This window comes from Phodopus roborovskii, unplaced genomic scaffold (assembly GCF_943737965.1).
Source record: "Phodopus roborovskii unplaced genomic scaffold, PHOROB, whole genome shotgun sequence".
Taxonomy (NCBI): Eukaryota; Metazoa; Chordata; class Mammalia; order Rodentia; family Cricetidae; genus Phodopus; species Phodopus roborovskii.
Window position 1 is genome coordinate 19738323 of NW_026125391.1, and position 12855 is coordinate 19751177.

At 48.7% G+C, this 12855-nt stretch overlaps 1 protein-coding gene across 7 annotated transcripts in view; it reads left to right on the forward strand.

The window, feature by feature from the left end:
- The window catches only part of Mta3 (metastasis associated 1 family member 3), a 116762-nt gene extending 106543 nt beyond the window's left edge, over positions 1 to 10219 (forward strand). For 2 of the 7 annotated variants that reach the window (XM_051175175.1, XM_051175181.1), the window contains exons 17-18: positions 5344 to 5535; positions 7050 to 7271. In XM_051175175.1, coding sequence (XP_051031132.1) covers positions 5344 to 5501 — 158 coding nt within the window. In that variant the 3' untranslated portion in view covers positions 5502 to 5535; positions 7050 to 7271. Of the gene's footprint in view, positions 1 to 1978; positions 2253 to 5343; positions 5536 to 7049; positions 7272 to 10009 lie in introns of those variants that run through there. The other 5 variants (XM_051175176.1, XM_051175177.1, XM_051175180.1 and 2 more) reach the window with 5 other exon arrangements.
- Positions 10220 to 12855: the final 2636 nt, after the last annotated feature.

Here is a 12855-nt window from a genome sequence, read left to right on the forward strand (position 1 = left end):
GACTATTTGCCTACCATGCATATGGCTTCAGGTTTCAGTTCCAGGAGGGCACAGACACAAAAAGTATAAGGGAGCACATGGTCTTAGGTTTTGTTAAAGACAAGCCGTGTGGCAGACAAGTGCCTATCGGATTGAGAGGGAGAGAAGGCTACTGGATCATTGTCTATTGTCTAAGGACTGTGGGTGTTTCCTTGGCCTATGAAGCCACAGGGATGGAGTTGTACAGGACGATAGAGCCAAGCACATTAGGCAAGATTAATTAGCAGCCTGGGTTTTTAGAATATCTGGAAGGGCTCCAAATTGGCCATCCCTGTACTTGGGTTTGCTAATAGCACTTTTTTTGTTTGTTTGTTTTTGTTTTTTGTTTGTTTGTTTTTCCCAGAGAACACGTGTCTATCTCTGGAGCAAATACTGGTGTGTTCCCAAGAGACTAATTTGGAGACCTCAATGTGGGGGTCCTGGGAGAGTTACAGATGTGCTGACTTCTGCATTTAAGTGTTGTTTACCTGCAGAGGTCATATCCAAGGCCTTTATCACCAATCTGTCCCTGGATTTCCCCACCTTAGTAACCCATAGAGGTGACCATCCTGAAGGAAACCTCCTGGTAGAGAACTAAGGCTCAAGTATGAGAGCCACTTAGATGTTTGGACAAGCAAAGAAGACAAAGGAAGGGAAGGGGTTTGGTTTCTTTGAAGGAAAGGGACTTGGTTTCTTTGAAGACTTACCTAGGTTAGTCTTACCATCAACGAAGAGGCACAGATGTCTGAGGAGCCCTCTAGATATCAGTCCTGGACCATTTTTGGTTTTTAAAAAGATTTTTTTGTTATTGTCTTAAGACAGAGTCTTTTTATGTAGCCCAGGTCATCCTGGAATTGGATATGTAGACCAGGTAGTTTCAAAGTCAGACCACCCAAGTCTGCCTCCCAAGTGCTGAGGCTTGGGAGCTTGCTTATCTGGGAGCTTGCTTGTTTGTTTGTTTGTTTGTTTGTTTGTTTGAGACAGTGTTTCTCTATGGTTTTAGAGCCTGTCCTGGAACTCACTCTGTAGACCAGGCTGGCCTCGAACTCACAGAGATCTGCCTGCCTCTGCCTCCCAAGTGCTGAGATTAAAGGTGTGCACCACCATTGCCCAGCTATTTATTTATTTTTTATGTATATAACTGTTTTACTTGCATGTGCATAGGGACTGCAAGTGTACCTGGTGCCCAGGGAGACCAGAAGAGGGTGACAAATTCCCTGAGGACTGGAGTTACAGATGGGTGAGCCACTGTGTAGATGCTGGGAACTTAACCTGGGACTGTCACAGAGCAGTTAATTGTGAACTATTTTTCAACCTCTCAGTATTGAATTTAGATGCCTTGGGAAGTAAAGACCAACCTCAGAAACCAGTGTATAAAGGCTCCCAGGCTCAGAGATCTCCCGGGCTCAGAGAAACAAGGAAACAGGAAAATCTGCCTTAGTCTCTTTTTTCTGTTGCTTAGGAAAATACTTGACAAGTAAATCTGAAGGGAGAAAAGGTTTTTGTGGTACAGTCCCTCGTGGTGAGGAGGCCAAAACTGCAAGAGCTTGATGCAACTGGTGACATCAGACCCAGAGTCGGGAGGTAGACAGTGTGGATGCTCAGGCTGCTCTCTGACCACAGTGGGCTCACCTCAGTTAACACCGTCAGGATTGTCTCCCGAGTGTGCCTGCCTGGGCCCTCCTCTAGTTTCTGGGAAACTGCCTCGGCTTACCTTTCTAATCAGATTTGCCTGTCCTCCATTAGTGTGTCAATTTTTGTTTCATTGATTTTTAAATTCTCTTGCTGCATGTGTGTATGTATATATTATTTTTATGTCTTTTTAACGTTTTATCACTATGAGGTGACCTTCTGTATCACTGTTAATACTTCATATCTAGCAGCCGACTTTTTCCAATGTCATATGGCCACATCACTTTTCTTTCTTTTGTCGTCTCTTCTTTTAAAAACTTGTTTTTAGGGCCGGAACGATGGCTAAGCAGGTAAAGGTACTGCCACCAAGCCTGTGACCTGAGTTTGACCCCTGGGACCCTCATGGTGAAAGGAGAGAACCGATTCCTGCAAGTGCCCTCTGACCTCCACACGTGCACTGTGGTCCGCACATGTCTACACACACACATGCACACACACGCTCGCACGTACACACACACACACACACACACACACAAATTAACAAAATGTAATGAAAATTTTATAAAAATATTTAAAAATAATAAAATGTAATGAAAATTGTCTTTAGGTGTTTGTTTTGTTTTTGCACTCTTGGAAATCAAACCCAGAACCTCATGCATGCTAAGACCAACATCCCATTCCAGCAGCCCAGTTTTAGCTTGTTGTTCTTTTCAGCTCTCGGGGTTGAGCTAAGTCCTTCTGTGCTAGCCAGGCTCCCTTCCCCTTTTTCTTTAGAGACAGCCTCACTGCGTGGTCCACGTTGGTCTCAGCCTCAGTCCCCCTGCTCAGACTTCAGAGTGCTGTGAGCACAGGCCTGTGCTCTTTAATGGGCTTCTTCTTGTTTTATTAAGTCTGAAATGACATGCATCATGTAACTTCTCCAAGGCCAGTATACATTGTCTCATCTCAGGTTTGAAAACCTCATAAAGGCATATTCTGCTGCCATTTTTAATTAATTAACTAGTTAATTAAATTTTAAGACAGGGTCTCTGTAGCCCAGGCTGTCCTGGAACTCACTCACTCGGTAGCCCAGGCTGGCCTGGACTTCACAGAGACCCACCTGCCTCTGCCTCCCGAGTGCTGGGAATGTGCACCATGCTTGACCATCTAGTCCTTTTATGTTTATGCCTTTATTTCCTTATATTTTAGACAGGGTCTTACTGTGTAGCTGTGGCTGGCCTGGGCTTTCTGTATAGACCGGGCTGGCCTGAATTCACAGAGATCAACTGCATTTACCTCAGCAGTGATGGCTTCAAGGATGTGTGCCACCATGCCTGACCCCTCCCTTTGTATTTCTAAAATAGGGGCAGGCATGGTAGCAAACACCTGTAATCCAGCACTGGGAGTCTGAAACAGGAGGATCGTGATTTCGTTTATATATTGAGTTATGTAGTAAGGCCCTATCTCTTGAGAACAAAGATGAGCCACGCCACATTGTCACCCATTGCAGCTTTCTCTGTAGCCTGTTTCTCATATTTGCAGCAGACAGTTTGATCCCATGCCGGTTCCTTCTAGCAGCTAACTCTCACACCTATCTTACATTTTCCCTTTGATTACTGGTCCCATTTTCCTCCCTCTCTCTGATGCTTTGAATGGCAAGCTGCAGAGACTCTTGCTTCGGTTTCCCCTGGCATGTCCTCAGTTTTGCTCTGGCAAGCAGAGAAATTGGAATCACCTTGATTCTCATTTTTTCCCTTTTCCATTTTCATGTCTCAGGGAGGAGGTGCATGCTTGCACGAGTGTGGGCTTACCTGTGTATGCAATGTGGAGGCCAGGGTGCATGCTGGGAGTCATGAGCAGTTCTTCTACCTCACTGAGGCAGGGGTTCTCAGTCAAGCCTACTGTGACTAGTCTTGCTAACCAGCTCTCCCAGGGACCCCCATCTCCCATTTGCAAGGCTGGGATTACAGGCAGGCCACGATGTACACCTGGCATTTTATGTGGATTCTGTAGATCCAAAGTCTGACCCCCATGCATGCATAGTAAGTCCTTTAATTGCTGATTACTGTCATTCTGCAGAGGCTTGGTTTAAAGCAGTGGATCTCAACCTTCTCAAATGACCCTTTCTCAGGAGTCACCTAAGACCATAGGAAAACACAGATATTTACATCATGATTCATAACAGTTGCAAAACTACAATTAAAATAATTTTATGGCTAGGGGTCACCACAACACAAGAATCTGTATTAAAGGGTTGTGGGATTAGGGAGGTTGGAAACCACTGGTTTGGAAGATTAGGGGGTCTTCCGATTTGCTTAGCCTTGTGGGTTTTCAGTGGGAAGATCATGTTGACCCAGCCCCTGTAAATTGGCAGAAATTAACTCCAAATTCTGTCTTCCTGGCATAGGTGGCTGCTAAAGCCATACCCAGGTCTCTCCGAGCAAGCTCTGTGATTCCCTCTGTACTTACGGGTCAGGAAGGAGCCCGTGATTTGCGTGTGTGTGTGTAAGAACATGTGAGGGCTCCCCAAGTCCTCTTCCTTCTCCAGCTCTCCTCTTCCAGTCCCCAGCTGTGTAGAAAGCCTTAAACTCTCACCTCTGATGACTCATTCCAGCTAGGTCACAGCTTTTTGCCTGAGTGGGCTTTCTATATTTCATTGCTCACAGGAAAGGCAATAGCTGGAAGTAGCCCTGACCTAGTCTCACTCTGTGCAAGGCTTATAGCCTCTCCACTACCTCCAAATGTTTTTATGTTGTTGTTTGTTTAATTTTGCCCAGATTTGATTGGCCGGAGAGTTAGTCCAATATAAATTAACCTGCCATTGCAGGAACCAGAACCCCAGCCACCCTTCCATTCCTCTCCACCTTGGTTTTCAATTTAAAAAACAAAACAAAAAGAATCTGCTGTTTAATGCTTCCTGGAAACTCTTGCTTCTCAGAGGACATTTATTGATGATGTTTTGGTTTTTATGTTTGATCTCTAGCATTTGTGTTAGAGATTTTTCTCTGGGTGACCCAAGGGCTGGTAGAGGGCTTGCCTAGCACAGATGAGGAAGGCCCTACTATCTTCCCCAGAGGGCATGTGTTTAGCAGCCTGCACCCTGGAAGCTCATCGGGAAGAAGGCTGGAGGGTTACCACATGTACGTGCTCTCTCAAATGCACTTGACACCTGTCATCTTTCTAGGACACACACATCCATGGTGGGAAGTAGTCAGTTGCCCATGGACTTGGGCTCCGGAGAGCTCTGGATTTCCTTTTCCAGCCACATTCAACTCAACTCTTTTACTTCAGTGTTCCCCCTCTAATTCCCGGTCTCACTTTCAGAACCCTTAGCGGGCCCTCGGCGTCACTGCCAGTTTCAAATCTACCTTTTAGGGGTATGTGGTGGGGGGGAGAAAGGGGAGAGAGAATGTGCGTGTGAGAGACAGAGAGAGAGAAGGGGGAGGAGGAAGTGAGGAGAGAGTGGGGGAGGGGGAGAGGGGGGAGTGTGTGCTCTGTGTGTGTGTGTGTGTGTTTTGCACACATGCATGCTCTGGTGCATGCATACATGTGAGGCCACACATATAAAGGACAGCTCCTTCCACTCTCTGCGTTCTAGGGATTGAACTCAGGTCATCAGGCTTGCACATAAGTGCCTTTTACCTACTGAGCCGTCTCACTGGCCCAAGTCTAGCTTTCTTAAATGCATGGTCTCACTCGCCATCTGCTTTCCAGCCTCCAAGATTCGGATGGTGAATTCTCTGATTTTCGGAAGGGGAGGACATGAACTCAGAAGCCTGCAACTAGAGACTGTAAAAGAGATTGCTTTTGTGGCATCGGTTGGTCAGAGGGCAGAGTCTCCGAGTCCACGGGCTTCAAGTACTTCTGAGTAGTCAAACCAATAGGGAACATTTTGCAGAAATCAAAGTAAGTGCTTACGATTCAGGGTTAGCAACGACAAAAGCCGACAGTGTAGATGAACACATTTGCCCATGAGCAAAAAGATAAATGGCTCAGGCTACAACCGGTCTTAGAAGGAGACCTGGGAATTAGACCTTCCCCTGGGCCATCTGCTACTGCTGCCTTGGCGTGTGCCTGGTTGGAGGCCTGAAAGTGCCCATTGCTCTTGCTTCAGGGAAATGCGGTGGGGCTGGGTAGGTCTGGGAAGGAAAAAATGAAATGACAGCCTTGTGAGGGCAGATGGGACTCTGCTGTGATCTAGAGAGGTGGCGTATCTCAGAGCCAGTGTGGGGAATGCAGGTGGGAGCCTGAACTCCAGATCCCAAGCATCTGGCTACCAGGGAGGGTTGCTCTGAAACCCAAGTAGGTAAGTTTAGCAAAACTTCACCATGACAGGCCAGAAGCATGGCCCGTGTGTACTATGTTCAAGCAGGTATTCTATTTCTGCTGGAACGAGTGAATAACAGAGTCCACACCTTCTCCACCAGAGGTGGGAGAGTAGACTTCTGAGAGATATTGGCACACTCGCAACTCAGACATTGAAATTTACTCTGATTGGGCTGTTACTAGAACTCTGGGCTGGATGGAGAATGGGAGGCTCAGTGGAGTGGGAAAAACCTGACGTGAGTTAAGAGCTGAGTTCAAATCTTGTCTCCATGGTGCACTCACTGTGTGCCCTTTAAGCCAGTGCCTAGTCTCTCTGATCTTCCTAAGGTTCTGGCAGTGGTCACATGACCCAGTAAAGTAGCGGGTCAGTGATTCCTGAACTGAATCTGAACCTTAACACATTTGGTGATCCCCTGTTGGTCCCTTCCCTGTTCCCAAAGGGCTCATGAAGTGACTCTCTAGCTTAGTCCCACCCTCTGTCCCTCAGGATGGTTTGAACCTGTAAAAGCAAACATGTTGGTTCTGTCTGGGCTGCAGTGGATGATGGGAGGGAAGGTCCAAGCCTTTCTACCCCATCTCGGCATCCTCTGCACCCCACTATGTAATGAAAGACAGCAGTGATAACACTGGTGGGCATGTCTGTTGTTCAGTTACTCTTTCCTGTCACACGTCCAGATGCACAGCATTGACAGAGTGGGGAAATTTTGACCCTATGACACTGGGGGTTGAGGCTCACTGTCCTACAGAGTGTATTCATGGCCCTCGAGGGTTGGCATCCAGGCGATTACAAAGGCTGAAGACAGTGTGGGTCACCCCTCCCGGTTGGGTGTGGTCCTGCTTCCCTCCTAATCAGCAGGACTTTGTGAGGTCTGTGGATGAGCACTGGCCTGGGGTGGTGTAGCCTCACCAGCAGTCACTGCACCCTTCATGTTTCCGTGTCGCTTGGACATTTTCCTGACCTAGGCGAACTTTCCTTTTGGCCTCCTCTCCCCTGACAGTCGCCGTGGTGGTGGGAGGCTTCTGCCCTCCACACTTAGTTTGCTTCCGCCTATCAAAAATCGTTTAGCCTTGCTCTTGTTTCTTCCCTTTTCCAGAACTTACCTGCTGTGTGTCAGACTGAGCTATCCCTATTCCATCCTGTTCTTCGAGACCTGGCTACTGTCCCGCTGGTGGTCACGGCCATGCCTGGAAAGAAGGTGGTCCCTTCCGTGGGAGAGCTTCGTGCACACTCCTTGGAGGCCAAAAGGGGCAGGGAAGAAACTGTAGGAGCTCACAGTCTGTGTCTGTGACTCGGTGTGTGTGAGCCAGAGGCACCTCGCTTCCTTCCCAGAGACCTTGTGTCCCACAATGGACCTGTCTGAGAGCTGAGGCAAACAGGAAGCCACTAGCCCCCTCGCTTCCCAGTTCCCAACTCCCAGGAGCAGCTAAGCTCAGCCATGGAGGCTGCTGAGAGCCCGGAGTCCCTCTACCCTGCATGTGTCCACCCTACTGTTTCATGCTGTGAAATTATGTATAGGAGGGACACGGCATCTTTCTGAGTGGCCCCTCCTTCGGAATGTGCCAGTGTCCCTGCGGTCCCTAGCATCGCCCTGCCTTGCTATTGTATCTCTTGGCTTTTTCCTCAGTAGGCTGCCTTTCTCTCCTCATTGGGGAATTTACTCTTTCCTCTCTGCACCCTGTACAGGGTTTGCTCCCACACTCTATGGGGTCGGAGGGTCTGGGGAACATATTGTTCTTGACCTTGGCCAGCCTGCAAGTGACTCTCGACATCTGTGTTGTCATTGGAGAGAGGCTGGGGTAGGACTGGTTTCCCTTCGGTCCTGGGGAGCTCGTCAGAGAGCAGGTGTTAATCGTGGGTATCACTGTGACAAGCTGTTGGCTTACTGCCCTCTTCCCTTATAGCTAAACCAGCTGACAACGACCTGTATCTGGGGTGGAGGGGTCACGAATCCCCCCATTTTATTTTGAGTAGATTCTGTTGGGCCTGAGGGGTAGGGTAAAGGATGGAAATCCTATTTATCCTATTTGTAGATATGAATCTGTGTAGATGGTTTTGTGATCCCTCACACTTCTCCAGCTTTTTTTTTTTTTTTTTTTTTTTTTTTTTTTTTGACCATATATGCTGGGACCCCTGGAGGCCTCTGCCTATTTCACTGCCCTGGATCCAAGTCCTCAGTGACATCCTGGATGGCTACTCTGCCGGCCTCCACACTTAGCTGCAGTCACCAAAGTAACTCCCTGAGCAGAGGATGTGGCCACCTCTCCATTAGCAGGGACAGGGCTGTGGAGCAGAGTCCCAGCACTGTGACAAGTAAAGTCTGACCTTGCAGCTACCTTGGAGCCCGTGTCTTAAAGCAGCTGGGTGGCCGCCAGGAGGTACTCCAGCAGATGGTTGCAAGACAGAGTGCAAGACAGCTGGAATTGGTCCCCTAGAAGAATAAGTTGTCACAAAAAATGATGGTGACAACTGGAAATCTGTGTGCCATGCAGCAGAGAGGAGAGGTGTGTGGCTAAGGACAACGGTCAGTACCAGCTGCCTTGTCCTCTCCCAGGACCCTCTGGGGAGGAACTGCTTTTCATCATAGGCCTCTCCACAGCTGTGACAAGTTGCCACCACTGCTAGGCCATGGCTTGGGGCCCTGCAGGTGGGGCCAGGGTGGGTGGTGCTCCATGAACCAGAATGTCTGGCATTTCCCTACAGGCTTCCCATCAGCAAAGACCCAAGAGATGGAACAACTGGCCGTTTGGCCATTTCTTCCCTAAAGAAAAAGAAAGAGAGAATGCAATTCTCTGCACCTGGCCCCCACCCTGGGTTTCTGTGGCATATAGACACAGGGAGAAATGCTTGCCTCCCTGTTCACTTTCCTCTTCTGCCCTGTCGCATCATGAGTGACAGCTCACCGTGCTGACAATCAGTGCCCCTGACTACTGAGGCTTTTTTCTCTCTCTACCAAGTCCAAGAGATCTGGGGAAGGTCCTCCACCGGGCTGGTAGAGGCAGAGGTCACAGTTAGCTTTGAGGAAATCACAGCTCATTTTGAGTCCCATGGATCCAGAGTGTCCCTCCTCACCTTGATTGTGAGTGCTAGCTCTTGCAGGGTCACCTTCCCAACATACCCAAGTGTTTTTGCCCCACCTGATAACTGGGAATGCTGAAGGATTGCTCCAGGGTAAATAAGACAGGTTCCAAGGGACCTGGTCTTTTGTCTTTGCCTTTCTGAGCCTACAGTGTTGCCATCGTGTGTGTGTGTGTGTGTGTGTGTGTGTGTGTGTGTGTGTGTGTGTGTACGCGCGCATGTCAATGGCATGTCCCTGTTTCATGGTGAGCACACGAATTGGACGAACTGAGGCTGTCTTCACAGGCATACAGTAGTGCTAGGCCCTCTGGGAAGACACAAGAAACTGCAAGGCATCCCTTCTGTCCACAAACATTGCCACCCCTCTAATAGACTAAGGGTGTGCAAAAGAGGGGGCCCAAAGGAAGTTGCTGGCAGCTCCCACAATACTACCTTGTCTGTGACCCAGTGTCTGTCACTCAGGGCCCAACCAGGAAAGCAAATCTCATTTTTAGGGTTCATATAGAGGCCAGAAGAGTGGGGGGGGGGAGCACAGTGAGGAAGCCATGTAACTATAGGCCAGGGCCACTGGGGAGTCAGAGAGGGGAGAAGGAACTTGGCCTCCTCCTCCAGCCCTATGGATTTCTGTGGGTATCCCACACTAGCTGGCTCCAGCCAGAAGCCAACCCACCCTGGGAGCCTGGGAGCTCCCAGCATGCAGCAGGGAAGAGCAGGGAAGGGCTGATAAAGATCAGGCCTGTTGCAAGGGCACCGCTATGTGCTGTGTCTTCAGAGGCCTCGTTCCTCGTTCCTCGGCACTGCTTAAGACCTTGGGAAAGGAGGCAGAGGAGTGGCCTGCTTGGGTTTTTGTAGATTGCTTTCAGCCTGCTGAGGAGGAAAGAGCTCTATTGCGAGGAAGAGGAAGCCTTTCTTCACAGTCATCCCCGCTTTCCTTTGGAGGAGTTTGCCCACTAAACCACCCTGCTTCCTTCCAGAAAGCCTTGTCCTGATTTGTGCGTGCCCTGCCTGCCTGTTCCTCTCCTCCAAGTCTCTGGTGCCCCCGCCCCTCTCCATGAGCACTAACCAGAGCTGGCCTCAGTGCTCAGGAAGCTGTCTCCCATGCCAGGCCAGTGTGGCCTGACTGTCTGTAGGAGAGCCCATCTATCCTTCGGTTTGTATTGTGTTTCCAATAAACTTGTGGAAATCCTGCCTAGTGTCCCCATGTCCTTTCCCGGGCTAGTGGCTCAGCTGGGAGCCTCTTCTCATGCCCCCTCCAAGCTTTGGTGTCTGGAGGACTTCATCTAAGGGACTTGGTGTCTCTGCCTGCTCCTGGGGTCTAGGAGAGGTATTAGGCCACCCCCAAACTCTCCCAGAATGAATGTGCTGTTACTGTCTCACCAGCCACATCCTGAGAAGGTGGTAGTTTCAGAAGCAGCACCCCCCCCAAAAAAAGGTGCTTTTGTAAGACCCACGGAGAGTGTGGACCTTCACGCCCCAACTCAGGAAAGGCGCCCCCCACAAATCACTCACGAGAAGCGGTCTTGATGCAAAAGCATGAGGTCTTTTATATTCCAGTGCACTGGGGTCTGCAGCCATACTCCACGTGGAAGTTGGGGACTGGGAACCCTGGGTACAGGGTTCAGACAGCTTTTATAGGGTTACAACAAAGCCCATGCATCATAAACCAATCATCTCATAGCATCCAGTGTGGATCAATCAATTTGAACTATCCAAGCCCACGCTTAGCCCAGGAAGTCTGCTTTCGCTAGGGCTTCTGGGTAGTGTGACAAGGCTCATTTCTTGTTCATATACTCACAGGTGCTGTTGTAAAACTGCCCTGTCGTAAACAGTCAAGAATGTGACCTTTTTCCTACTCCTGGGGTCAGTGGAGAATTAGGCTAAATTTTTCCATCCTTACACGTTGACTTTGTGCTGCTTAGGCTTGGGGGGGGGTCATCAGAGAGAGCTCTCTCCAATTAGTCACCCACAGAGTGACTCCTGCACTGTGTCCTGGGGGCACAGGCTGAGGTGTGTTTGGGGAGGTGCAGAAGAAATTGCTGTGCCCTGGCCCGGGGCTGCCCTATCAGGTCCCTGTTGTTGGGGTTGCCAAGTAATGTTTATTTTTGAAGCATGTCTTATTTCCTTTTTTGTTCAAGTATGTATGTGGGCTTAGGTGTGCCATGGAACATATGTGGAACTCCCTGTAGTTCTCGCCTTCTACCGTGGAAGTCCTAGGGATAGAACTCGGACTGTAAGCTGGCTGCATGCACCTTCCCTGCTGAGCCATCTCTTGGGCCCAGAAACAATAGATATAAAAAGGGGATTTATGAGACTGGCTCTCTTGCCACTTAGACAATCACAGTCATTCTTACTTTCCAAATGAAAATAATAACCAAGTCATAATTCCACCTAAAATGATAACTGTCTTACATAAGATCCCTCCCTGCCAGAGTAAGTGCCAGATTCCTTCAAGGAATGCTCAGCCCTTTAGTGTCCCATAGCTTAGGTATGATGATACACATTTACAGCACTTACCTGTGAACATCATCTCAGTACTATATCACATAAAGAAACGAAAGAAAGCATGTATCTGCTTAATAGGTAAACATGCTTTTTATATAGTATTTTATTTATCCTTTGAGCATTCCATACATGTATACAATGTGATTCTATCACATCCAACTCCGTTTGTACATTGTCCCCAGCTTCTTGTCCTTCTATTTCCCCCCTCATAACCCACTGAATGGAACCTGTGGGACCTGTATGTGCATAAGCATACAAATACAACCATCCACTGGAGTAAAAGGTAACCCCCCCCCAAAAAAAAAATGTCTTTCTGGAACCTGGAGAGATGGCTCAGGGGTTAAGAGCACTGACTGCTTCTTTAGAAGAACCCAGGTTTGATTCCCAGCACACATGGCCATTAACAGCCATCTATGACTCTGTTTCCAGGAGATCTGGCACCCTCTGCTGGCCTCTGTGGCCAATGCACACACGCCACGCACACCTTTACACATAAAATGAAAATAAATCTGAAGTGTTTTTTAAAGAAAAGAGAAATGACTTTTCCTGTCCTAGGAGTTATGAGCTGTCAATAGCTCCTCAGCATGGATGATGGCTTCTCGTGAACCCCTGCCTATCCACGCTAGAATGTTGACTGATTTGATCTTGTGCAGGCAACTGCAGCTACCACAAGTTCCTGAATACGATGGCCGTGTTACGTCACAGAACTGCTCTCCCTCCTCTGACCCTTACATACTCGTGAGCCTTGGGATGGGGAGATTATTACATCCTGTTTAGGACAAAGCACCCACAGTGGCTTTTCATCGCACTTTGTTCAGTTAGTTATTAACCCCTGCTATATTAACCCCTGCTGCTGTTGTTTGTTTGTTGATTTTTGAGACAGGGTTTCTCTGTAGTCCAGACTGGTCTCGGACTCACAGAGCTCCTCCTGCCTCTACCTCCCCAGAACTGTGATTAACTGCCCAGTTTGTTTGTTTTTACTCTTTACTCTTGGCTCTTTTGGGGTGCCCCATCACTCAGCTCCCAAATAACCACACACAGAGGCATATTCTTTTCATGAATGCCCGGCCTTAGCCTGGCCTGTTTCTAACCAGCTTTTCTTAAATTATCCCCTCTACCTCTTGCCTCTGGGCTTCCATCCCTGTCCACTTAGTATTAGCTAGTTGCTGACTCAGCCACCTGACCCCGGGTTAATTTTATTTAATCAAACAAATGTAACGCTGTTACGCTAAAGCATGGGGGTGGGGGGCTTGGCGGATTCCATGACAGGTGAGGGTGACTGGGGGACGTGTGTGTGGGGGTGTGGGGTGGGGACAAACATG